Here is a 26,651-nt window from a genome sequence, read left to right as displayed (position 1 = left end):
AAGGTCTGCCTTTGGTTAACACAGAACTGTGGCCACTCAAAACCACTAGGGTGATATCACCTCTCGCAAACATGTAACGGCTTTAAAAAGAATGGAATGACAAATTAGTCACAGTTACTTTGGAAAATTCACTTGGACTCTTGCATTATAATCATCATCTTGGTATAATTAATATTGGATACACATTAAGAATAGACTGGAATGTGACAAGCTTAGTCCAGCTATAAAAATTGTATAGCCACTCCTCAGTAACTGTTATTTTCACATCTACAAATTCAATCAATTGCGGACAGAAAATAGTAAGAAAAATGTCCATTTGTACCGAAGATCTAGACTCATTTTTTTCTTATTGTTTCTTAAACAATAGGAAGTAGCTACTCATGTAACATTTACATTGTATTAGTTCGTATAAGTAATCTTGAACTCACTGAAAAATACACAAGAGGATGTGCAGAGGTTAAAGGCAACTAATAGACCAACGAGGAACTTGAGAATTTGTACATTTTGGTGTCTGCAAGGATTCTAAATCAATTCCCAATTGACATTGACAAATAACTGTGTTTTGTTATTCAGAGAAACAAACCTTGCTATCAACTAAATAGCATATTTATTTCAAAATAAAGAAATAAATGGTGGAAATATTGTACACAAGTATAATTTTTTCTTCTCATTAGCAAGTTGAAATAAGACAAAATAGATATGACCTCATTCAAGTAAGTTTAAATAAAAATCGAGAAGAGAAATAGTGTCTAATTTAGCATTTACTTAGCATTTACCATGTGCATGTTAGGGAAATGAGGGAAAAAGGCAGAAAGAACTGTGGTAGATTGAAGCAGTAAATGAGCACCCACTTGTCCATGCAAATTTGTAAATTAAGTTGTTATCATCAGGTCTTTCCAATCTAACCCAAGATGAACTCTTAACCATCTTGTATAGTTCTTTCATAAAATTAAGTTTCTCAAATAGATATTTTAATTTAGCTTGAAGGAGAATCAATGAACATGTATTTATGAGGTTCAGGAAATTTCTGAAAATCTTAGACAGTCAAAACAGAGAAAACTAGCTTTACGGTTCCTACGCCACATTAAACTCTTCCTAATAATATAAAAATGTTCTCTACAGAAAAAAGAGTACACTTAATTTTAGATGAGGACAACTAACCTTCCCCTGTAGACAAACTTCATGGGTTCCACGGCCAAGGCTGTTGCCACGATGTCATCAGCATTGTGCCTGCGCCCACTGACCACCATCAAGCCGTCCATCTTGCCCACCACAAAGACAAGCCCCCCAGGGCCAACAAAGCCCAGTAAGCCTGTCCTTATGAATGGGTATTCGCTGATTGGAGCCCCTGAACTTGTCATGGGGAACACCTGGGGGGGGAAACATGAGACATGATCAGGCCACCTTCCATGTGGTCAGTTGGCTTTAATCCTTACCGCTTCTCCTTGGTTTTCCTTACCCCCAGGAACCTTGCCTGAAACCAGAGGTGGCGGTAACATGTACTAGCAAACAGTTTACAAACACAGGACAGTAGTTTCCCTACTGCCCTACCCGCCTGTAGCGGAATGTCACCCACTGTTAAATAGATATGCACCAGTTTCACCCCTGGCTTCCGAACTTCTGAGCAGTTCTCTAATAAAATTGAGCAGTTCTTTTGATGAGGAAAACCACAGCTTAAAAGGGAAAGCACATCTTCAACAGCACAGCCATTTGTAAAGTAACTGATCCTATTCATCAAAATGGTGTTGTACCTTGTAAGAATCGTGCTGACAAGGGGGAGTATAAAGGAAGCACCAAAACGAGTTCAAACTAAATCTTGCTGCCCTCAACTTTGCAGATAAACCACACACACAGCCAGAGTTTTTACTTAGACTGTATCTAGCTTATTTCAAGGGGGGTGTTTTAGACAGCTTAATTCAACAAAGTCATCCTGGACAGTGTAACTTAATCAAACCTTGTGTGATTCCCAAGTGAGAACATCATTTGGTAAAGGTTTTGAGAACTCTAGCATGCATCTGCCAGCAACTACGCCTGGGACCTACCTACTTACTCTCTGTTCACTGGATACACCACACATGCGTGCGCACACACACACACACACAAGCTGTACACCTGTGGTCCACTCACAATGCACAAACACTGACTTGCTTATGCTACTGAGATAATTTAATGCACACATTGCTGACATATTTATGTTTCCATAGGTTCACAGCTGCCCACAGGCTGACAAGGCATGAGGAAGGCAGCCACTCGGCTTTCCTCGGTGAGCCCATTTGTTCCCATGCATGCACGTGTGTTCTTTCATCTCTTCCGATCAGCTGGTACTGCCCCATTTTTAAGAAAGTGTGCTCATTCTTTTTTGACCCTGGTTGTAAGGTCATGATAAATTTGTATAAATCTCATGTATAGATGGCAATTAAAAAAGAGTGGGGCAAATAACCACCACTTTATTATGTATGGTTTGTTGAAAACTGACCACCTTTAGGTTGCATGCCTATCATTATGAAGATGGCAGTAGTGGTGGGCACATTGAATGGTGGTGAGGGTTCGTGGCAGAGGACTCTCCATCAACCTACCTCAAAGGTGTTCTTGGTCATGCCGGAGAGGCCGTAATACGATGTCCCTGTGGCAACAGCACACACGCACAGCTCCCCGATTTCATCTGTTCTGCATAGCTGAGGAATTCCGTCTGGCTTCACTGAGCACATGATGGCTAAGAGCAGAACAGGAAACCACGGTGTGAGCAAGAGATGGGGGAGGGAGAGCTGAACCGATAAGCTCACACCAATGAAGATGATAGAGAGGCTGTTGGAATAAAACTACTAACAGACTCACCAGCCAGGCACTCGTACTCCTAACATGAGCTGTGATGTGTCACATCACCCAGAAAACTGTCCACCCTTACTACTGTTGTGACAGACACGAAATATTTCCATTGCTTCCATTTTAAGTCTTCTTGAAAGGGAACAACACAGCCTGCCTTCTAGGTGGTGGAACAGACACTTGGTATGGAAAGGTTAACTGCCACATATATGTCCCCAATAGGATGAGAACAATCTTCTAGATGCCACCCGAATGCTGCAGATTAACAGTGTAAAGCATAAAGCTGTTCTACATTAAGAGGGGATCTTGAGCCTTGGATGTCTGGTGGAAACTAATCCTTGACTGCAAATTCCCTTGGAAGTGAGTGCTTCAGAGAATGCTGAGTCGTTCAGCATAGGATTCAGTGGTGCCACTTTGCACACCAGCATCCCTTGTGCCTTTACTGTTCACGGATATCTGTGTGCAGTCCCAGAGCCTGCTGCTTCAGAGGCAGCGCATTCAGATGGGCTGTACAGAAGGGACCCAAGACTTCCTGGCATGCCCTGGCTCAGATGAAAGACTAAAGACTAAAGCGCCTAAGAAAAAGAACTGGCCTAAACCCAATGAGCTGAACTCACCCCCAGTAAAAAACAACAACAAAAAACTCACATTAAGATGACACTGGAGCATTCTTCACCTGTCAGATTGATTAAAAAATTAAAATCTGGTAACACCCTGGGAAAGGGAGTTGGGAGAAAGTAGATCTGTCATTCACCACTGGCACAAGAGAAACCACTGTAGCTTCTCTTGAGACAAGCATTACCCAAATTGCCGGTTTCCCTAGTGACAGAAATATCACTGCTAGAGTCTTCTTTGTGAGCTCCTTCTTACACCTATCCAAACTGAGCAGTCGCATGTCTCTTAGTATTCTCACACGCCTGTGAAAAGCCTTCGGTGCCTCTGGGGAACCTGAGCTCGAGTGACTCCGCTTTGGTTGAGGGGTTATAATGATGGACAGGGAGTTGTTCCTCTGGGCTTCAGAAGGGAACAGCACAGAATCAGCCCACGATGATGTCTTAAGGAAGAGGTGGACAGACAGCCTTGCTCATCTTTTGGAATATTAAGTGGAGTACTGGGAAGCATGGCCTTCGGTACTGAAGCTTAACAGAGACTTCTAGTTGAGTGCTGGGTGTGAGAACTCATTCCAGAGGTGCATGGTGACACATGGGCAGACAGAAACAGTGACACATGTTGGAGAATCATTTTGTCATTGATTATGAATCCCCGGTCGATCCTGGGACTCCTCACTCCAAACCCCATGCACTCACCTCCAGGCATTACGAGGCCAACGTCCTGCACGGTGAGCACAGACAGCTTCTCTTCTGAATCCACACGGATGACGCCATAGGTCAGCCCATGCATGGAGAGCACGCCTCGACCTGGGGGCTGGTTGCTGTCATCTGTCGGCCTGTAAGACAGAGCTCAAGTGAATACCTGGGAGTAGCTGAGCCACTCCCATGACAGACGTGCATGTCAGTTTGCAGTGTATTCAAACAGACAGGATGGGACGGTGGGGGCCAGACATGCGTCCTGACAACAGGGATGCTGCCACAGGTTATGGCTCACTGTTCTGCTGAGTCTACCTTGTTGCTGCCAGGACATCTGTGAAATGCCCAGAACAGCGGAGACAAACTCCCTTGACATCCTGCCCCACTCTCCATGAACACTTACCCGGGACTGACTGATTCTCCCCACACAACCCCCATTCCTGTTCTCTCTCTCTCTCTCACACACACACACGCAAGATGCACATGAGAAGTACAGTTAGAAATGCTGACAGCCTCGCCACAATTCTGATGCACTTTGTCTGGGCTTATGTTCAATCTCCTATGTGAGAATCTAAAATCAGGTTTATGCACTGCCATACTTCCTGGCTGCCAAGCTTTAAGGAAAAACTATATAGGTATGCTACAGAATGCTTTGTGGTTCGGAAGATGTGGATTCAGATAAACAGCTCCCCAAAGACTCTCGTGCTCACAAGTCACCTTTCCTAAGGCCCACTGTCACCCACAGTCTTGCCCTGCCTTGCCTTCTACCCTCTGTCTCAACCCTCCTTGTCATGAACACCCCAGTTCCCTTTCACCTTGGGGGTTCTGTTATTGGTTCTTGCTCATACCCATATGGTGTAGAGCTGGGGAGTGCTCACAATTCAGGTCAACATGACATCTTTCTGTACATTTTCATCTAAAAAAAGTCTATCGAGTTTCCAGACCTAAATGTTGGATTGTGCATCTCAGTGTGTTGAATATGCCGGCATGGAAGTCCATCTAGCACTTCTCCACATGGCTACTTTCCTCCTCAGCATACCTGTCTCAAAGCATACACCCATCTGCCTACATCCAAGCCTCCTCTAACTTTCTGGTGAGCAGACTGATTTGGTACTTATCACTGCTTAAAATATCTTGAAATAATGTTCAGCAGTAAATATCTGTTAACTAAATTACAAAATAAATTAAAATATTTCCAAAGGAATGGATTTTATCCCTGAAAATTAAACATTGCACAGTGTGTAGTTAAATCAGAGTCTGTGAATCAAGTAAACATTACATTTGCTTTTACGATTTTTTTTCCACTTAATCTTTAATTTTATGGTCTAAAAGTCTATACAATTTTTGTTTAAAATATGCAAGTTAACATTGCTCCTAAAGACATGAACTGGGTAACATAAAAGTTAAAATTTGCAAAGAAACTACATGTGAATCAACTAACTGATTTTTTTACAGTAGTCTAGAGTCTGGAAATATAATTATTCTATCCATAAACTCTACAATATATCTGTAAGATTTTGGGGTAGCACCAACCAGATGTGTTTTCTAAATATCTCATAAATAATAATACCCACATTAAATTATGTGGATCTCATGGAATCAAAACACTAGAATGTGTATTTATTTTGCAAAGACCCCCAATCAATCAAAACATAGAGGTGAGTTCTCACAATTCCTGGCCTGGCACTAGCTCCTCCTCCACCCCAATGCTCCAGAGCCGCTTGAAGGTCACAGTCAGAAACGAAAAGCTGCATTGTATTCTGTGGGGTAAGCTATGTCCCCTCTAAGAGACAGTCCTGGCAACTGTGATCTTCTGAGTCAGAAAGAGGTCTTTAAAGAAACTGTAAATTCAATTACAAGTGTCCTTAAGAGACAGAAGAGACAGAGCAGCAAGGAAAATGCTATGAAAACGATGGGCAGGCAGAGATGAGTGGTGCACCTGTCTGCGACACTTTGTGATAGTGACCTGAAGAAACCTATAGACCATCTTAGTAAAACTGCACTGATTTGATTTTTTTTAAAAAGTGACTCGGCAGCAAAATGCTGGCATGGTCATGACTGGTCACTGGAGCATGGCAGGACTGAGAATGCTGGTGTGTGGTGACATGAAGTCTGCAAGAGAGGAGAACACAGGACAAAATCACTACAAGACTCAGTAATGCAGTTTGTCCTGATGAGTAGATCCTCTATTCTGTGGTCAGTAATCGGACATGACAAGCAAGACTATAAAATGCAATGATTACAAACCTCAAATTATAAACTGCTATGAAGAGTCTTGATGGTGCTAATAAAATCATAGTTAAGGGAATTTGAATATACTTACTTAAAATGTAAACTAATGGTGGTGACATGTGTATTGATTTGACCTACCACTATACGTTTATATATAGAAGATTCCTTTAGGAGATAGTGTTGCGGCATAATGGGTTGGACTGCCACCTGCAGCACTGATATCCCCCCAGACACTGGTTCAAATCCTAGCTGCTCCACTTCCAAGCCAGTTCTTTGCTAATATGCCTAAGAAAACATCAAAGGATAGTCCCAATAAGTGGGTCCCTACACCCAGGTTGGAGAACTAGAAGAAACTCCTGGCTCCTGACTTTGGGCTGGCCCAGTTCTAGCCACTGTGGTCATTTGGGGAGTGAAGCAGCAATTGGAAGGATTTTCTACTTTCTGTCTCTCCCTCTCTCTGTAAGTCTGCTGTTCAAATAAATACATAAATGTTGAAACAAAAAAAAAATTCTTTGCTAGTCAGAGAAAACTAAGGCTTCCAGATCTTTCCTTTGCAGGTTTGCAAATCGCACGTCAAAGTGCAGGGAGAGAACCACATCAGTTCCCCATAGTGGCCTCACTTCCACATACGATGCATTCACTCCTCCACAGTATCTGGAGGTGCAGATGGCCTTGTCCTCCCAGACAACAGAGCTGATGCCTGGTATGTGGTCCTCCTGTGCCTGGACTATCCCAAGCCTTTATTTAAAATTCATACTAAACCCCTGCTGCAAAGTTAAAGTATGCAAATATCGACTCAGCTGTCCAGATGAGTGGTGTGTCTTGGTAGACTATGAATCCAGAGCAGAGCTAACAGTCAGACGATAAAACTATCCATCTCTCTCCCTGGTATCCCAAAACCTTCCCAGCCCCCAGCCCTAGGATAATAATCTTCCCTCTGTATGCTGCACTTGTCTTTTCACGGACATTTCAAAGCCAAGCTAGTGGATACATGTGATGCCACTCTTATGAACAAGGCCAACGAGACAACAGAAAAGGAAAGTCCTTATTGATGTTCCACTGTCCAGTTCTACTCCTAGTCCCACAATCACAATCAACACATATGTAATGGTACAGCTGCTATACTATGCAGTAACATATAAAATACATATATACACAAGCACAACTATTTTCAAAGAACATGAATATTGTAATCCAGCTTGGTGGATCAGAGTGGGAAGGATGGAGGTTTAGGGAAAATTGGGTGTACTTATATATTTTATATGTTACTGCATATTACAGTGTCTGCGCCATTGCATATATAAGTGTTGGTCATGATTATCTAGCCCCAGAGTAGGTGATGACTTAAGTATTTGGATCCCTGCCTCCCACAAGGGAAATATGGATGGAGTTTCAGCTCCTTCAGCTTGTCCCAGCCCCAGCTATTGCAGCTTATTTGGAAGAGTGAACTAGTTAGTGAACAGAAAATATTTCTTGTTCTGTCTTTCAAATATGCAAAATAAATAATAAATCATACAATTTAAGATCTTAAGAAAACCTAAATACAGGCTCCAAAAAGTCCATTTGTGTTCTAAAATATGTGAATATTATGTATATTTTTCACTTAGACATGCACAGAGCACAGGCTGTAAGTGGTTTTAAATATTTTACACAGATTAATAATCTATTCTTTCTGGGAACCATACACAGAAGTGAGAGAAGGGCCTTTGCCACCCATACCGCTTCTGTGGACACAGCCAGATACCACATTCATGATGCCTTCATAATCTATAATTTAACGATGTTGCTATGTATGCTTTCAGGATACCTATTTCTGCAAACTGTCTTTTTTTGAAAGCTGCATTTATTTATTTATTTATTTATTTATTTATTTATTTATTTATTTATTTAGATGGGGCAAAAAGGAGAGACAGATTGAGAAAGAGCTTCTGTCTCCTGGTTCACTTTCGTTGCCAGGGTTTCATAGTGTAACTGAAACACATTTGCACAACTGTCACGCCACTTGTCATTCACTGAATCCTTTTGCAAGTGGGAAAACAAAGCCCCTGCATCTAACATGAGCAATATGGAAGCCTGGGATCCTCAGTTTAGGAACAATGGTGCAGCTGGAAAGTAGAGAAGTTGATTGTAGGCAAATCCACCCTCCTCTTCCTCCTACTCTACTTATTACGGTACTTCTAGATAATTGATCGTTATCGACTACACACACAACACTGCTGCATTAATACTATGACTAATAACAGCAGCTAATATTTGCTGAGTTCTTCCTGCATACTAGGTATACTTTTAACTACCTTCTGTGTGAGAGCCCATTTAATGCTCACACAGGGCAGTGACGTTGAGTACTCGGATTATCTCCATTGGAGGGAGCTGAGCAGTAACAGGATTAGAAAGTTAGCACTTTAGTAGTTAGGATATAACCCAGGAGGATGGGCTCCTAAACACAGGAGCTGAACATGGCACTTGACTTTAGAGATACAGAGAAGGAACACAGCAGGGCCCCTTCCTAAGAGTTCAAAGCAGCTTTCCCCAGACACAGCATGACCCCAGGACTCTCAAAGCTGCCTGCGGAGCATTGCTTCTGGAGCTAGAGGGTTGTTTCTGGAGCTAGATACCTTTGGTGTTCAAGAAATTACTGACCAGTTCCAAGACAATTAACTGAGACAGACAGAATGCAGTCAGTCTCTCTGGTCAGCAGTTCAGTAAAAGAGCAAAAATAGATGATCATTCAAAAATCAAAGATGTGGCATGGAGGGTAAAGCTGTTTGTGACATCAGCATTCTACGTGGGCACCAGACTGAATTTTGCCTGATCCACTTCCTATCCAGCTCCTACCAACGTGCGTGGGAAAAGCAAATGTTTGGGTCCTTGCCACCTCCATGCGGGAGACCTGGGAGAAGTGTCTTCCTCCTGGCTTCAGTCTGGTCCAGCCATGGCAGTAGCAGCCATCTTGGCAGTGAACCAGTAGACAGAAGATCTCTGTTCATCTCTCTCTATAACTGACTTTCAAAAGAATAAACAATCTTAAATCAAAGCACTCCCTTTGAGATATATAATACAGAAAGTAAAATTAGCCTCAATATTACTTTCTTGGCTATCAAGTTTAGTGAAGAGGTTTGGAATCTTTTTCTTGATAAGTACACTACTTGTAGATACTTTTTTTGTAGTAAAAATGAAAATGGATAAGATCATAAGAGTCACCTGAAAATTCCATTTTTTTTTTTCATTTGCACGGCTTCTTTTCCATCTCCAATACAAAGCGCTGGGCAAGAACCTTAAGAGACAGCTTTGCTATGTGTGAGGCACAGGGCCGAGCCACCCATGCAGCCCTCTTTGTGCACCTCAGCCTCTGCCCGTATTAAAGTTGTTCCTACAGTTTAACCAAACTCAAACCAGAACAGAACACACTCTTGAGTGCAAGTAGTCAGAGCAAGATAAACAGATAATACAGCTGCTCAGTGCTGCAGTGGTAGTTCTCATTTAGATGATTTTCATTTCTAAAGTCTTCAGTGATTAAAAAAGTTTTTTACAAAATTTTGATAACGATGAGGTATTTTATCTTGCTATGGTCTAAAAATGAAATTATGCATCTCTGAGTTTCATGTTATTGAGCAGTCAAAATTATTCTTGAAATCCCCACATCAATTCATGGGCTGGTCTTAACCTGTTTTTGCTTTTGTACCTTGGGATAGAGGTTGTGTCTCAAGCAGAAGTCACTTAATTTCTGAATCAGATGGGCATTTGACAGTATTTTTCCCTTTGGATGTTTTTTTTCTGATCTTTCTGATTTCTAGGTTAGAATCTTCCTACAAGTGCAAAATGATTATGATGACAATGTGATATATTTGTTACTTTGTGGAATTACCCACTTCTTATCTCATACCCTTACTACCTCTTCATTGCTAAAGCATCCATATAATTGAAATTCCTATTTAAAAGGTACTAGTTTAAAAAGCCAAAAGACATTTTAGCACAATATCACAGTGTAGCATTTAGAAAAATTTGATTGCATCATGTACTTTCTAGAGCTGAAAACGGTCTTAGATAATTCAAGGAGCTACTTGGTTGAGAAAATAACTTTCTTGTATTCATTTTGCAATTTCCCCACTTACAGATGAGTTTAGATATCACAGAATATTATTTCCTCAATATTCCCTTTTCCTGCAACCAGTACTGAGAGGAAACAGGAAACACAAAACACGATAGATGGGTGGCAGCTCTGGAGAAGGACAGTAACATTGCAAATACTTAGTTATCTCCATCTATTTTCTGTTGTTGCAACTGATTACTACAGACTGGGTACTTCATAAACAACAGAGATTTGCTGAGCACATAGCTCTGGAAGCTAGCAAGCCTAGCATCTGGCTGGGACTTTCTTGTTGCATATCTTGGCAGTGGGCATCACATGGCACAACAGCAAATGTGCTGGCTGCAGTCTTGCTTCCTTTTCTGATAAAGCCAAGACTCCACTGTGGAGGTCCCCCTCCCCCGTTGACTGTATGTAATATGACTTCCCCAAATCCCCAGCTGTTTTGGGGATTGAGCATCTAATAAAAGAATCTTCTAATTCCTACACCACTGAACCAGGTAAAAACAGGAACTACACAGGATGTTGGAGCCAACTCCACTACAGAACTGAGTTGTTTCTTTGCCACTACAAGGCAAACATTCAAGAAGACGGATAACCACACAGATACACATGCATAAGGACACTTACAAAGATGTGCAGATCTCTTGGATTGCTCACAAAGATCTCTGGCTCATGTTCTTAAAAAGACCTCAGAAGCCTTACACTGGATACTGGTGATTGTTGTGGAGAATGGTCCTTCTCTAAGCGGAACATGGATGGGGCTTGTCCTAACAGTGACCTGCTTCTTTAACTCTCAAAAGCACAGCTAAGAGAATCAAGATGGCAGAATAGGGTAAGGACACATTTAAATGGATGAAGAAACATTTAATCAAGATGAAGCACAGAGGACATATTCCAGGAAACAGGAGAGGACAGAACAATAGCAGAGGGGTACCTGGAGACTGACAGACACAGGAAAGCAGCGAAAACAATGGAGTGGTGTTGCAGTGACTGATACTCCAGCAGCATTCAGCTAACAGTGATCTGAACTCCACCAGCAGGCGGAACTCCACCAGCAACCAGAACTCCACCAGCAACCAGGTGGGAAGGGACTTTCACTGGGAGCTTGGGAGGTGAATTTAGACAACGAATTGTCCGTCCTGCTGGTCCATCTGATTTGACCAGGAGCAGAGACAGAGCAGCAGATCTCAAATGGGCAGTGCAAGAACAGGGTGGATTTCACAGAGCCCAGTCAGCACCCTACAGCTGAATTGGGCGCCATTTTGCGTAAGGAAGCAAAGGCAAGGGAAAGGACTGAGCATACGCTGAGCTGGGAGTGAACTCATTTCTGACTCAGTGAACTGCATCAACGGGGCATTTTACAGGTTCCACCCAAGACAGATCTGGGTAGCCCTCAGACCTGACAGCTAGCAGATCAAGAACTGTAGTGGTCGTATGTCAGGCACCATTTTGTACACTGTGGCAAAAGCTTTAGGACTGCAAGGGACAACAGTGAACTGTGCATGTGTTGATCTCACGAGAATCCACTGAGTTCCATAGATTGCACTGGTCCCGCAGGAAAATAATATCGACTGTGGCATCTTGTGGGTCAAAATAGGTCCGTGTGGCACCCAGACCTAACGTCCAACAGGTTCTGGCAAGATTAGCTCCACCAACAACCTAATTATATAGGACACCTTGTGTCTCTCTAATCCTGGGTCCTGCTCCAACTGTAAGTGGGAGAAAGGGTGTACAGACAAAGGTGCAGCCTTAGCATGATATCACAGGAGGTTGAGAGTGGTGAGCCAGGAATTGGGGTTACAGAGTTCTTTGTGGAAATCTAACATAAGAACTCAGACCTGGAACTTGCTGGAGGCTGTGGCACAAGTGGCTGCAAACCAAGAGTTGTGTACCAACAGCAGTAAGTAAAATCGAACAGTAGACTGTGGGCGACACAGCTTAGAAGCCTGCCCCAAGGAGGAGACTCTGATAACCAGAAGTACAATGATCAAGAGCAAGAAAAGAGATAAAGGCATAATGAATATTACTGAAAACTCCCCTGCAAAGGAGTAAAACCCTATGTCAATCTCAGAGTTAACTGAGGAAGACATCGAGAAAATGGGGGACACAGAATTCAGACAACTCATTTTAAAGCTTCTGATCAACAATGAGAAGCACATACAAGAATTCAAAGAATTTAAGAAATATTTTACACAAGATATAGCAGCAATAAAGCAAATCAAGGCTGATATTTCAGAAATGAAGAACACAGTAGAGCAAATTAAAAGTATAGTGGAGACTCTCCAAAATAGAATGAAGCAAGCAGAAAAAAGAATCTCAGAATCGGAAAATATTTCCTGTCATCAGGGGGAAGCAAACAAACAGCTGGAAGCAGAGCTGCATCAGGTGAAAAAAAGCATTCAAGAATTGAAAGACACTATTAAAAGGCCAAATATAAGAGTTATAGGAGTCCCAGAAGGTGCAGAAAGAGAAATTGGTTTTACAGATATATTTAATGAAATAATAAGGGAAAATTTCCCTAATCTACAGAAAGAATTGGGAAACAAGATCCCAGAGGGGCACAGAACTCCCATCAGGCTTGATCAAAAGCAATCTTCACCAAGACACATGATCATCAAGCTCTCTTGAATCGAACATAAGATCCTTAATGTGCACGTGAAAAAAATAACTGACATATAAAGGAATGCCAATTAAACTCACAGGAGATCTCTCACAGGAAACTCTACAGGCAAGAAGAGAATGGAGTGACATATTTCAGATTCTAAAAGAAAAAAATTGTCGGCCTGTGGGGAGCAGGGTGCTGAAGCCACTTCCCAGAATAGGAAAGCTGGAATAGGAGGGGCCATCACAAGATGGCGGCTGGCCCAGGGCCAGGAGGAGGGGTTGGTCTCACCAGCAGGCAAACAGGAAGTCACAGGAATAGGCTAATGCCCTCGCTGTGATTACTGGCCTATCACGTAGTGCCAAGTGGACCCACAGGGAGAAGTGATTGGTGGAGAACGATATAAAAGTAGCTGGTAAAAGCTAGGTAAGGACGACGGACGGACGGAGAAAGACGGGAAGAGAGAAGAAGCGGGGAGGAAAACTTAGACCAATGGGGACAGGAGCAGTGGAGAGAAGGTTTTAAACAAAGCCGCTTTTGGCAGTGAGGTGTCCGGTTCCGGTTCCACCTTTTCCCAGACCCCCAGAGTATGCCTCGTGGTTTTAGTGTCGCTGCTGCTGGGCGTCGGCGACATCGGCCTAGGATAACATATCCAGCAAAGCTCTCTTTGAAAATGAAATAAAATTCTTCCACAGTAAAGTTAAAAGAATTTGCCTCTTCCAAACCTGCCCTACAAATGATATTTCAAGATGTTCTCTTGACAGAGAAGAGGAATAGCACCAAACAAAATGTGAAGAACATCCCATTAAAATAGCAGAAGACTAAACCAATGAACAACCCATTCCTAAAATGACAGCACCAAACTACCACCTATTCACATTAACCCTGAATGTAAATGGCTTAAGCTGAATCAAACTTCAGATTCGTAAACTGGATTAAAAAACAAAACACATCTATTTGTTGTCTAGAAGAGACACATTTCACCAACATAAATCAGTGGAAACCATATCACATGGGTTTTGTTGTTTTCTGTTAGTTTCACCTCTTCAAAATAGTTTCCTCTGATTATTCAATGACTCATAGATCATACAGTAGCATCATTTTCTGCAAGAAGGTTCTTGATTTTTCATCTCTTCAGCTACACGTTAGGCATTTAGTAGCATGTTATTTAACTTATGATGTTGTTAATTTCTTTTTTCTTCCTGATGTTGATTTTGTTTTGTGGCTTTTCATATAAGGGGATGTATAGTAGCTGTTTAATGGAGACTGTCATATGTAGTAACATGTTATTTAACTTCATGGCATTGTAGATTTCTATTTTTCTTTCTATTGTTGATTTTGTATAATGACTTTTCATTTAAGGGGATGTACAGTAGCTGTGAAATGGAGACTAACATATCCAGATGTGAGGATACAAAGTAATATGCATTTCTACTTCCAGACAAAGATGGACTTACAATGAAACTGTTTACTATATCTTGACAATAGGATTCTGGACTCTCTGCCATTGTCCATGCTCGCAATGATGGACATATGACTGTGTATGAAGAACTGTATTTCAGTAATGATATAGAGGAATTAGGTGGGGGGGTTGTGGAGGGGATAAGGAAAATACCAGGAGCCTATGGAGCTGTATCATAAAATGATGATCATGAGGAGGAGGAGGAGGAGGATAATAAAATGTATAATGTGAAAAAAAAATTTAGCCAGAAGAAAAAAGAAAACGCCCTGCTGCCCTTCAGCCATCACCCGGATGTGATGGGCCTGTGGTAAATAGCTCGCTTCATATTCTGTGTTACTCACTTTGTTCCTCAGCTACTTTTGCTATTTATCTAAAAAAAAACAAATTTATTCTCCACAGCATTAACTTGTAAGTCGAGGCTCTTCCACAGAACCCACCCATGTTAGAATATTAACAAGATGCAAACTGGAATCTATAGCTAATCAAAAGTGATAAATATTAGGGTGGGATGATTAAATCATAGCTTATTCTCTCTTAAAAAAAAAAAGCACAGCTAAAAGAGTCATTCTCCCTGGGGTCCTGTGCTCCAGTCTTCACCAGCCTCAACCTGCCATCCCCTGGGTCCTTCTGCTTGCTCTTCCCCATTTATCAGGTGGGATGCTGGTGGTTTTAGTGATGGCTTTTAGAGGAGCATTCTGTGTTGTTTCCAAAAGAAGTGATAATAAGATACTAAACAGTTACAGGGCCATGGTCTTCACCCCATCACACCTGGTGATCCAGAAAAATCTGAATAGACTTGGAGGATCTTTTTAACAGGCATAGGTGTCTACGTACGGTCCTATTGGCTGCTGTGGTCCAAGACCACAGATCAACTGATTATCTGAGTAGCTTCTGTATAGATTCCCCAGTGTTATACACTTTTTAAAAGAGGAGAATCACATAATAATATATGTACCAGAAAGGGTCAAAAGCCTGCAAACAATGAGCAAACACTTCTGAAATAATTATCTTCACTGAATACCAGAGATAATTCAGTATCATTTTTTAATTAAGTGGACTAAAAGTCAAGCAAGTCATGGGCTGCACTGTGCTGGTTACTAGAAGTTCAATCTCTTCTTCATTATCAGAGCAGAACAAATTGTCCCTGGAAGGTTATTAAAACAACACACAAATGTTTCATGGCATGGAGGATTCAATTCTCAAAGCCTCCAAAGGAAGGGTAGTTCATCTCCTATAGACTTTTCTCTTCAATAAGGCTAAAATGTAACAGCCAAACACTTGCCTTCTTTTCCCTGCAAAACCTATAAATAGTAAATAAAATGAGAATTATAATACTTCCCACATTAGACTTTACAAGATCATTTAAGAAAGCATATCTTCTTCTTCACACCAAAATGTGTAAAGAAGCTTTCTCAGATTCCCACTTCAAGCATTTTCACAGAAGGTATCAAAGTTATATCTTTTGCTTACTAACCCTGTCTCTGACTTCTTATGCATTAAGATTTCACTTCAAGTATGTCTCAGGAATAAAGTAAGCACTTAAGAAAGAACACAGCATGAGTTCATATGAGCTGGCTCATTGTGCAAAAATGAGAAGCTGTTCCAAAGTTTCTGTGGAACACAGTGACTCACATGAAATGCCAATACACAGAACATTTCCCTTCTATTTGTATGTTATAGAAAGCAACCTCTGGAAGAAAAAAGAAATTAACAACATGAAGAAGTTGAATAACATGCTATTAAATGACTAATGTGTAGCTGAAGAAATGAAAATCAAGAACCTTCTTGAAGAAAATGATGCCACTTCAGGATCTACGAGTCATTGAATGATTTAATCAGAAGGAAGTGTTTTGAAGAGATGAAAACAACAGAAAACAAAACCCATGTGATATAGTTTCCGCTGATCTTTGTTGAAGTGTGTCTCCTCCAGAGAATAAGCAGATGGGTTTTGTTTTTTAATCCATTCTACTAATCTATGATGTTTGATTGTGACTCTCTGCCAATGTCTATGCCCGCAATGATGGACATATGACTGAGTATGAAGAACTATATGTTAGTAATGATATAGAGGAACTGGGGGGGAGGGAACTGGGGAGGGGATAAGGGAATATGAAACTGTATTATAAAATAACAACAATAATAATAAAATGTATTAAAAAAAAGAAAGCAACCTCGAGAGGAGTAGTTGATAAAGATGCAAATGTGCATGCTGCTGTCTTCAAATTTATTTGAAAATGACTTGCAAGTATAAAGACAATCAGAGAAACATTCTAGATTAAAGACTAGCACTCACCACTGAAAGAGTTCTCACCTTAAGTCACCTACAGGCAATTAGAGAATCAAAGTACAATAGCTAATTATAAAAATTCTTCTTTCATATAGTCACCAGCATTCAAGCTGAAATACGCATACATGTTAGAAATAGCACTTGTATTGCTAAAACAGAAAAGTGACCAAGGTGCGTGGAAAGCAATACAACAGGAAGACTTGAGTGGAGCACTACTTTTGATTTCTTATCATATTTTTACTGCTAATTTTACCTCGGGATATTCAAATTTTAACTTTTATCCTTTTCTGTCCCTCAACTTGTTCTTGAATCTGACCAGAAAACCAGAATCTTTGACAACACCATGACAGCTGACACCAGGCAGGGAGTTCTAGGGAGGGACTTCCGTCACCTGGCAGGAGCTTCATCCAGAGCAACACCTGCCCCCAAGACTGCGTGCAGGTGCTGCAGGCCGTGGGGATGTTGATGTCCACGCCACAAAGTCCACACTGCCAGGTGAGATGGTGGAAGTTGTACACTGCTGTCATTATCTGGGCCGTGCTGGGGCCAATTTCTGCCATTCTGTAAGTTTGCATGTAACAATTGAAAACAAACATGCAGTTCCTGCTCTGGGAAGCCTGACAAATCCTGCCACCTGAGTCAGAGGTCACTAATGATCTTGGCAGACTGGGAGAAAGGCAAGGGAGAAGACTTAGTGAGGAGCTGAGGAAAGTCCAAGTTTCCTCCAGTCATCTGCCCTATTAGCAATGATTTTGACTTAGAAGCCTTCTTTGTATACATCAACATGATTTCCGGTCTACAGGCTGTCTAGGGGCACATTTCTCTGCAGTGTTAACATCATTTTCATCATGACTATTACCATGAAGATATGAATTCTGAACCACCTTTGCTGCTTTCAGCATTGATGAATGACTTAACAATTGGAAAGTCACTGCTACTGTTAAAAAAAAAAACATCAAAATTTGCATCTTCCAGTTTGCTAACAGGCTCTAAAGGCACTGCTCTTTTGTGTGTGTAAAGACCCTAGATTCCTATTTTCCTGTGGAATCCTTCGGGTACCCACTGTTAGTGTGATTCACTGACATAACCATTGGTCAGAGGATGTGTCAGGTCTGTCTTTTGTCACTGTGTTCTGAGCAGTGGCATCCCTCACATTAAACTCCCTTTGGAAACTCCCATCCTAATGCCTCTGTTCATGTTGCCTACTGAAATGCTTTTGCATTTAATCCTCATTGGTCAAGGATGTCCTAGACATCCGGATGAATGAGTGGAATCACACATAGGGAAAAGCGCACAGCATGCATGTTGACACAAATCAGAAACCATGTCCTTGGTGACCCATGCCTTTTTGTTAGAATAATGTACCATGATGAAATCTGCTTGGTTTTTGTTCATCACGGCAAGTTTATACTTCCGTGTGCTGGCTGATAGTTACTCTGTCCTTGGCATCCTTAATAACTGGCAAGGGCTATCACATCAGCTGTGGCCGGTGCTGTTTCTGGGACCATATTCCCACCATGGTGACACTTCACCATCATTATGGACTTGCTCAGTCATAATCCTGCCAAACTTGTTAACACATTTCCCCACTGCTTTGCAATTGACAGGTATTTTTACCACATGCCTTTAAAATGCAATGCTGTGTCTTTTGGTAAATTCCTGCCACCAGCCGGTTAGATAGTCAGGATTTACTTCGGTTTTAAATTCATCAAGATCTTTGTACCATGAGGGGTATGTGTTCTGTACAATCCATTTTTTTTACAATACATGGTAATTAATATTTTCATCTCTATTGTGTTTCTCTTGTTTCTTAACGTCTACTGATCCACTTTCAATATGAACCTCAACACTATCTTTCTGGCTCTCCAGATCCTGTGGGGTGGTCATTCCCGTCATCTTTATCATGTTTTCATACTTTTGCTATAACCCAGTTTCTCCAAAAGCTTTATTTTTTTGTTGCTGCTGAACATAAATGCTGCTTTGTTTTTTATCACTCACCCACTGCATATGGGTAACCTTTACAAATTTTTTTCAACAATATTATGCCACACATTTGAGAATAAGAAAAAAAAAACATAGTAGTAAGACCTGAAGGTCTGGGTCCCATGAGAAGTATTGTGGGGGGCTTGCTGCTGATGCTTCTGGACTGGACAGAAGCTATTTAATTCTCTTCTGTGGGTATGATTATATGAGCAAAACGGCCTGGTTAGAGAAAAGATATCACAGCTGAAGGGGCCTGGGAGAGCCTTCTCTTAGGAAGGCTGAATAAGTCATGTTATGTGTCTTTATTCTGTCTGTAACCTGTCATATGAGGTCTGGTGTAGAGTTTTCCACTGGTCGCATCAGGTCCATGGTCAGAAAGCTTCAGATGGTGGAACAGTTTGGATTTCAGCTTATGGATCTTTGAATTGTGTAAGTATATTTTCACCAAATTATCACTATCTGACCAAACCAGGCAGTTTGGTTAGGGTTAGAATCAGTCCACCTCCTATGTACCTTGTTGAGTCCTTCCTTATTTTATTCAGGAGTACAAAAAAAAAAGTGGTGATACGATCATTAAATGGCATTAATTGTGGCCCTGGATGAATTAGCAGGTGTGAACTTCAGCCTACACTCCAGGTAGGTAAGATGTGGATACACAAGTCCCCCATGATAAACAGGCTACAGGCTGCTTAGACATGTTTGCATCTCATTGGTATATTCTAAATTTGGGCGAATGGCTAATATGCATTGCTTACAGAGTCATGGGGTGGGGTGGGGGTGGAGGAGAACAAGGAGTAGAAAGATGAAGATTGGATATGTCAGCAGAAGTATATGAAACATACCAAAATGCTCAATTGAATCAACAAAGAAAGAACGTTTCACCAACATCTGAAAAACAAACTGAAGGGGCAAAAATTATAGACCATGGGTCTATAAATTTGAAAGAGAATTTCCTCATTTTGCTGCCACATTTCTTCAAAGTGTGGCATTTTTTTCCCCACTGGCAGAGATCAGAAATCATTTTGCCTTCTGAGCAGTGGTACATGAAGAAAGCAACTTTTCCCAATATACTCCGCACCTGAGACCAGCATGTAAAGTTTTAAATTAAGACAGTTCACTTTTTGGTTTGGAAGCATTAGGCAAACATTTTCAGAAGAGGACCAGAAAGTAAATATACTTGGCCTTGTGGGCCATAGAGCTTTCTATGCTGCAGGCCACCTTGTCAACACATGGGTTTGTCTGTGTTCCAAGGAAATTTTATACACAGACAGGTAGTTCACCATCCTAAGGCTTATGGTAATTTATTTATTTATATTTCAGTAAAAATCAATAGAAAAAATTTGGTGTCTAAATATGATCTTTTACGATATTTCACATTAACAGTGTGTCAACAGAGCAGGCCTGGTAAGCAGGAGGCAGACAAAACATACAAACAAAAACAAACTATTTACTGAATGCATGGAATCAGAGAGATGCTGGAAGTTGGAGAAAAGGCAAGAAAAGGCATATTCCTTCTAGAGGCATATATCACTGCACAGGCCACCCCATCTGAGGTTCCTTTGTAAGAGCCCAAGTGGAGAAGGCATATATTTCCCATGAAGAATGCTATCTGGGCATGCATGAAGAGGAGCTGTGGGAGAAGGGGGTTTTGGTGCTTAATATTCTGAAGTCTCCTCCAAGACCTAAGCTCCAGATTAAACAAACAGAACAAAAAAACAAAAAAACTTCAAAATGTTCATGGAAAAACGGAACTCAAAGTTTAAGTGCAGAAATTTTTGAAATCCACATATCTTCTTTTACAAACATTTTCTATGAACTTTTTAAAGGCCTCTAATGTTTTTTTCTTAATCAAGCTCTCCTACAGTCGCCACAGCTAAGAATGTGATAGATAAAAACCAAGTAGGTTGTGCTGCAGCTGTAAAACACAAGAAGAACTGAGTGCTGGCTGCCCACACAAAGGGAACATACATTTCTGGAGCACCATGCAGTGTCTGTAGTACACTCAGCTGAGGAATACATGAGAAATTCAAAGTTCATCGAAAATTTCCATCATCTTGTAATTTCATTTTTCTACAAATTTTCCAAAGTAGTCAAAACAGAAAGAGACACCTTGATTCTCCCATTCACAAATCTTTCCATTCTTAACCTATTATCCTTAAAGACAGTTTAACTTCTGGCAAAAAAAAAAAAAAAAAAAAAAAGCAAGCTGAATGTATATGAACTAGAAAAGACTTTGCCAATCAAGTCATTTGGCAAATATCCAGCTATGGGGATAACATCACACATTTCATTTTCTGCTTGGTTAGCTCTATTTAAGACACTTGATTACAAAGAGAGATGTGTAGTTTGTGACTTAGTAATCTGGATGTTTCGGGTGATGACCTTGTGTGACATCGAAGGCCTGTGGTGACTCACCACCTTGAACAACTGCCCATCAGTCTATGATTATCCACTGTGAAGGGCCAGAAACGGAAAGATTGTTTCAAGCATTCTAATTGTTTGTGTCTACCATACATGCCTGGTTCTTAATCTTCCCACTGGTTATTTGGTAAATAACCAAATGTGATGATACACCTGGGTTGTAACAGGGGCCACAGGTTGCAGTCAAGGATAAAAGAAGTTGGAAAACAAGCTGATGCATGCTCAAGGTCTCCATGCAGAAGCCACTTTGTGCACAAGCAAGACCAAACGACCAACCGGTATTTTTATGTTGTGTCACGTTATCATCTCCGATGAATATAATAAATATAATGTCACTGCCTTAGAGCAAGAGCCACCTCTACAAGAAAGAGAATCTGGAAATAGTTCAACACAACTACCTATTCCTAAAAGGAAGTGTTATGCTTTTGACAAAATTTTGAAACTGACATTCTCATTTATGCTTGTATGTATTCCAACCACACATACTTACATTACAGACACTCCGATGCAAGTCTTATTTGTGTGCTGGTTTTATACTTGACTTTCACTAGCTATAAAAGCAAGCACCTCACAGGCTACAATGGACACATTCAATAAATAGCTGCCATTTGATTTGCCTACAGTTGGACCTGATTTTCTTCATCATTCAACTGAAATAATAAAAAAAAAAATTTTTAAAGGAAGGATTACAAATCCTCGCTTGTCCCCTTTTCCCTTCAAAATCAACTATGGCATAACCATGCTGCCTGCCTTACTGGCACAATGCTATCATCTTTCAGGAAAAGCAAATGAGTAAATATCAACTGCAATAGTTCAAAAATTTTTATTCAAAAGGAAGGATTACAAATCCTCTGCTTTCCCCCTTTTCCCTTCAAAATCAACTCTGGCATAACCTGTTGCCTGCCCTTACTGGCACAATGATCACATCCTTTAGGAAAAGCAAATGAGTAAATCACTTGATCACAAGCACTCTGGGGTTTTGATTGTTTTGTGAGTTATCTGTGGCACTGGTTTAATGAGCACAGTTATGGGATTAGAGGCATTTATAGGTGGAAAGAAACTTGCAGATTCCTAAATATACCCCCCCTTTTTTTTTATAGAAGAAACTAAGTGCCTTGCCAGGATCCAGGGCTCAAACCTGAACTTTTGACTTTCACTGTCCCATAATAAGTTCCTGTAGTTCCAGATTCTTGGCATCTAATCCTAGGTGCTCAAATTAGGCACGATCTAAAACTCACCTTGTAAGAACAATATTGTGATGGTAAATCTGCTAAAACAATCCTGGATACTAGAACTCCAAGGTCAAACAGAGATGTCAGAAAATTATTCATAGAGAGTCTACTTTTACAAGTTTGTTAACAGAATGATCCTTTTAAAAAATGAGGTTTCAATGCTGGGATAATAGTATCATTTTTCATCATTACTTTAAATGATGTGATACTTTTAATTCCTAATTCAATCCAAATTAAAAGTGGTTTCTGATACATTAAAGATGGTTGATTTCTCAGTCTGATGGTTGGGCAATCTAACATTCTGTTAACAAACATGTAGAAGATCGCTTTCTTACTTAAGGAAATTCTTTCAGTGAATAATTCTGTAAAACCCCATCTTTCAGGATTACACAGAACTTGGTATACTGGGTTTTCCATGTGACCCTTCCCTTCAACCAAGTACATCTGTGCTGCACAAAATACAATGCAATTACAATTCTTTGCAAATACAAAGAACTCAATTATATGGGGAAAAAAAGTTTTGTTGTAAGCTTCAGATAACTCGAAGATGCAAGCTCTTCTTCCACACATTAGTGCTGTGAACTGACTGCCAGCCTCTAAACTCCTGCAGATGATCAAAACAGGCTTTTTAAGTACATGTTCTTGGGAATACTAACTGTGTACACTGATACTCTTCTTTTCATTTTGACATTAAATGTTATACCCAACCCCATCACAGCATCCTTTCCAAGCCCTATGCTGCCCTGAGACAAGCTGGAGGGACATAGGACCAGGACAATTGGAAAAATGATGACCTCTGCAAAAGAATCCTGGGAAACATGATGCCTGTTTGTAGGACAGTTGGTTATCACAGCCCTGGGTATGCTGTCCCACAAAGTGCTAAGGAGCTGGGAAACCAGTGCTTTAAATGGACAGCATTTCAGAAGGCAGACATTGAGGATCACATAAAAACTACATAGGTAAAGTCACACAATAGGCTGGGAAAAAAAATCTCACTTCAATGTTTAGTTTATTTCAGCCCTAAGTTAAACCTAAATAAAAAAAACAAGAAACAACAGTAAATGGTAATCTGAGTAACCTACCAAGACAGAATATTCCTGTTTCTTATATTACTAGACAAAGTCACATTTAGGAATTAAACTTAAACTGAAAAGAGCGATTAGTATTTTTCTGACTAACGAATCTAGACTATTCGAAAGAACATGTTCTTCATATGGGAAATATGACTTTAAAAGGTTGGGTAGGGCCTGGCTCGATAGCCTAGTGGCTAAAATCCTTGCCTTGAACGCACCGGGATCACATATGGGCACTGGTTCTAATCCCAGTAGCTCCACTTCCCATCCAGCTCCCTGCCTGTGGCCTGGGAAAGCAGTTGAGGACGGCCCAAAGCCTTGGGACCCTGCACCGATGTGGGAGACCCGGAAGAAGCTCCAGGCTCCTGGCTTAGGATTGGCTCAGCTCTAGCCATTGTGGCTGTTTGGGGAGTGAACCATTGGACGGAAGATATTCCTCTCTGTACCTTCTCTTCTTTGTATATCTGCCTTTCCAATGAAAAGAAAATAAAATCTTAAAAAAAAAAGTTTGGGTCATGTTTTCACTCTCACACTGTGCCCAACTAAGGATTTCCAGGTCTTTGTTGGTGGTGTGATGAGGACAGCTCTCCAGACTGCCTATCTTAACTGACATGACACAGTACCTTCGGATGGCCACGGTGAGGGCCTCTGGTGAGCTGGCACAAGGACAGATGACTTCCTGCCGAAGGCCTTTACTTTGGAAGACATTGAGAAATGCATCACAAGAAGAAATAGACCCTAGAGCGAAAGAGGGACAAGAATGAGACACATGTGGCACTGTGCTGAATTAAAACATATCCCATAACATACAATAGTCCTGAAGTTAGGATTCAGACACGAGTAGAGCACGGTACTTGGAAAAACATGTCATCTACCACAATTAGCATGTATGTTACAACGGAAGATGATGAACCTACAGACTCAATCTAAAAAAACCCAATTCTCCGAGAGACTGCTGCTGACTGAGACCTGCTGGCGGGTTTGCATTACGCAAGTTCTAAAAGACAGCTAAATAAACATTAGCTTAGCTAAACAAAGAAAACTTTTCTCTGTTTAAATTGAATGATGGGATCAAGGCATCATGTGAAGGCCAAACTAGTGTCAAACACAAATTTACCTTTTTCTACAGAGTTGTGGGTCATAAACAATTGTGTATTAGCTCCTGACTTACGGAATCATTTTACAAATGAAGGAGTCATTCATAAAACCAAGTTTCCTATTTACATACCTGCTTTGATAGCTCAGATACCAGAAAATTAATCAAATGCTGTTTTAATTTACAAATATATATACTGCAGGCTTACACATGACATGAAAAATTCATTCAATTTGCTTTGATTCATTTACTCCTGTTCTGCCTTCACATACTCTTGTCATAAAAATGAGCTAAGTTATCATTCTGAGTTGACTAAAGTATTTCTCAAGGAATATAAATAGCATGTTGCAAAAGTGCTAATTTACTGTATCTGGGTTTTTTATTACATGATTTGATAATGACAAATTAATTTGTTGATCAACAAAACTATTACATGGATCATAAAACAGCCAATATTTATTGAGGAATTATTTCATTTAATCTTGTAAAACTTTCTGACTGAGGTACAACTTTGCAGCTGAGGAAACAAGGACTAAAAATGTTTCTCTTAACTCAGTCATGTATCTGGAAAAGCCTTGCTCTTAACTATGATGCCATCACATCGCTACATAATCTAAGCTGATTAATGCTGCCTGGTTATCTTTGAGCCAATTTATTAACTAAGATAAAAGATCAGAAAATGCAAATTGAAAGCAGAAAGAACAGACCCCAACAGCCTGTCTGCCTTTTGAGTTATCACAGAAACTCTTCACTTACAGGGATTTGCTCCATCAGCCACTATTAACATTCGGAGAGATGAGAGGTTGATGTCTCTTTGATCTCGGTGTGCTACTAATGCCCAATGCATATCCCTTGATTTCACACAAGCCACTTTTGCTGAAACAAGAAGCAGGAGTAAGCGGACATGTACCACGGTCAGACTGTCTGATACAGAAAGAGAGGTGATCACAATGACAGGGGAGTGGTGGGAATACCCGTGAGTCACAGTGCAGACCAACCTTTGTACTGGCAGACCTTCTGGATCCAGGACAGGGGGTTCACTTTCATCAGCGAGTACGGGATGCTGATTACATGCATCATATTCATGACGCTCTGGAATCAATGAAGAGACATACACCAGAGGTAAACAAGGAGGCAGATTTGCCGAGAATAGGGAACACTTTCTCCCTCTCTGTGGAGGAGTATGTCAAGGCTCGGCAGACACAAGCAGCAGGCATGAGAGGCTTCCCGGGGGGGCATCTGAGATGGGGAGTATGACAGGAGTACCACTCTCTCTCAAACTGTATTTGCTGACTCCCTGCCAAGCAGTTAGGATTTGTCAACAGCTACTCTGGCATCGCATGGTACATGCTGCTTTACACTAAGGTAAGTCAGCCATAGAGTCTACTGTGGGCAAATTAGGTTCTTTCTGGTTGGTTTGGGGGTACTGGATTCTTGTAGACTACTGTGGGTGCAGGCTAGGTAAGAGGGCCCAGAGCATTCTGGAAGGCTGTTGGTTGAATCTGGAAAGGACCAATGGAAATGCAGAGGCAATCTACGTCTTTCATAGCAACAGTGAGGTTGCACCCAGTTCCCCACAGATTCCTCCTCATTCAGTGCTTGGTGAAGTAGGAGGTGTCAGCACCTTTCAGGCTGAGGCCTTGCTTAGGAGTGACCCTCAGGAGAAAATACAGACTGCTGGTCATTGCCAGTGGTCCTCTGGGGCAACAGGAGCAAGCAGGAGGATAGTGTCCACACTATCAACTGAGGCTGAGGAAGTGAAACTACCACTGAGCTCTGGAGAGCAGGTTTATCAAGGATGACTTCATGACCATACACCAGTACATTCCAAGAAAGAGAGTAAACCCAACAGTAACAGTCATAGGTTTCTGTTCTTGTAAGGACATGGTCACCGAAACATGCCTATCAAATGAGCAGGAAGACTAGCGGCTTCTTCAACAGCAGACCACAAAATTCTCACAGCAGTCATGTCTGATGGGACTGTCGCGTCTATTGACTCAGTCAAGGCAACATGCTTCTTGCATCCAGGGGTATGTCTCCTGC

At 41.1% G+C, this 26,651-nt stretch overlaps 1 protein-coding gene across 2 annotated transcripts in view; it reads right to left on the bottom strand.

Moving 5' to 3' along the window:
• Window positions 1–26,651, bottom strand: part of DIP2C (disco interacting protein 2 homolog C) — a 408,787-nt gene that overhangs the window by 64,205 nt on the left and 317,931 nt on the right. For both annotated transcript variants that reach the window (XM_058669544.1, XM_058669545.1), the window contains 6 exons: window positions 25,607–25,700; window positions 25,365–25,484; window positions 24,136–24,250; window positions 4,131–4,270; window positions 2,577–2,713; window positions 1,162–1,370 (listed from right to left, as the gene is read on the bottom strand). In XM_058669544.1, the coding sequence (XP_058525527.1) occupies window positions 1,162–1,370; window positions 2,577–2,713; window positions 4,131–4,270; window positions 24,136–24,250; window positions 25,365–25,484; window positions 25,607–25,700 (815 nt within the window). The remainder of the gene's footprint in view (window positions 1–1,161; window positions 1,371–2,576; window positions 2,714–4,130; window positions 4,271–24,135; window positions 24,251–25,364; window positions 25,485–25,606; window positions 25,701–26,651) is intronic.

This window comes from Ochotona princeps, chromosome 10, assembly GCF_030435755.1.
Source record: "Ochotona princeps isolate mOchPri1 chromosome 10, mOchPri1.hap1, whole genome shotgun sequence".
Classification (NCBI taxonomy): Eukaryota; Metazoa; Chordata; class Mammalia; order Lagomorpha; family Ochotonidae; genus Ochotona; species Ochotona princeps.
Note: the sequence above shows the minus strand (reverse complement) of the source record. Positions and strands in the feature narration are given on the sequence as shown.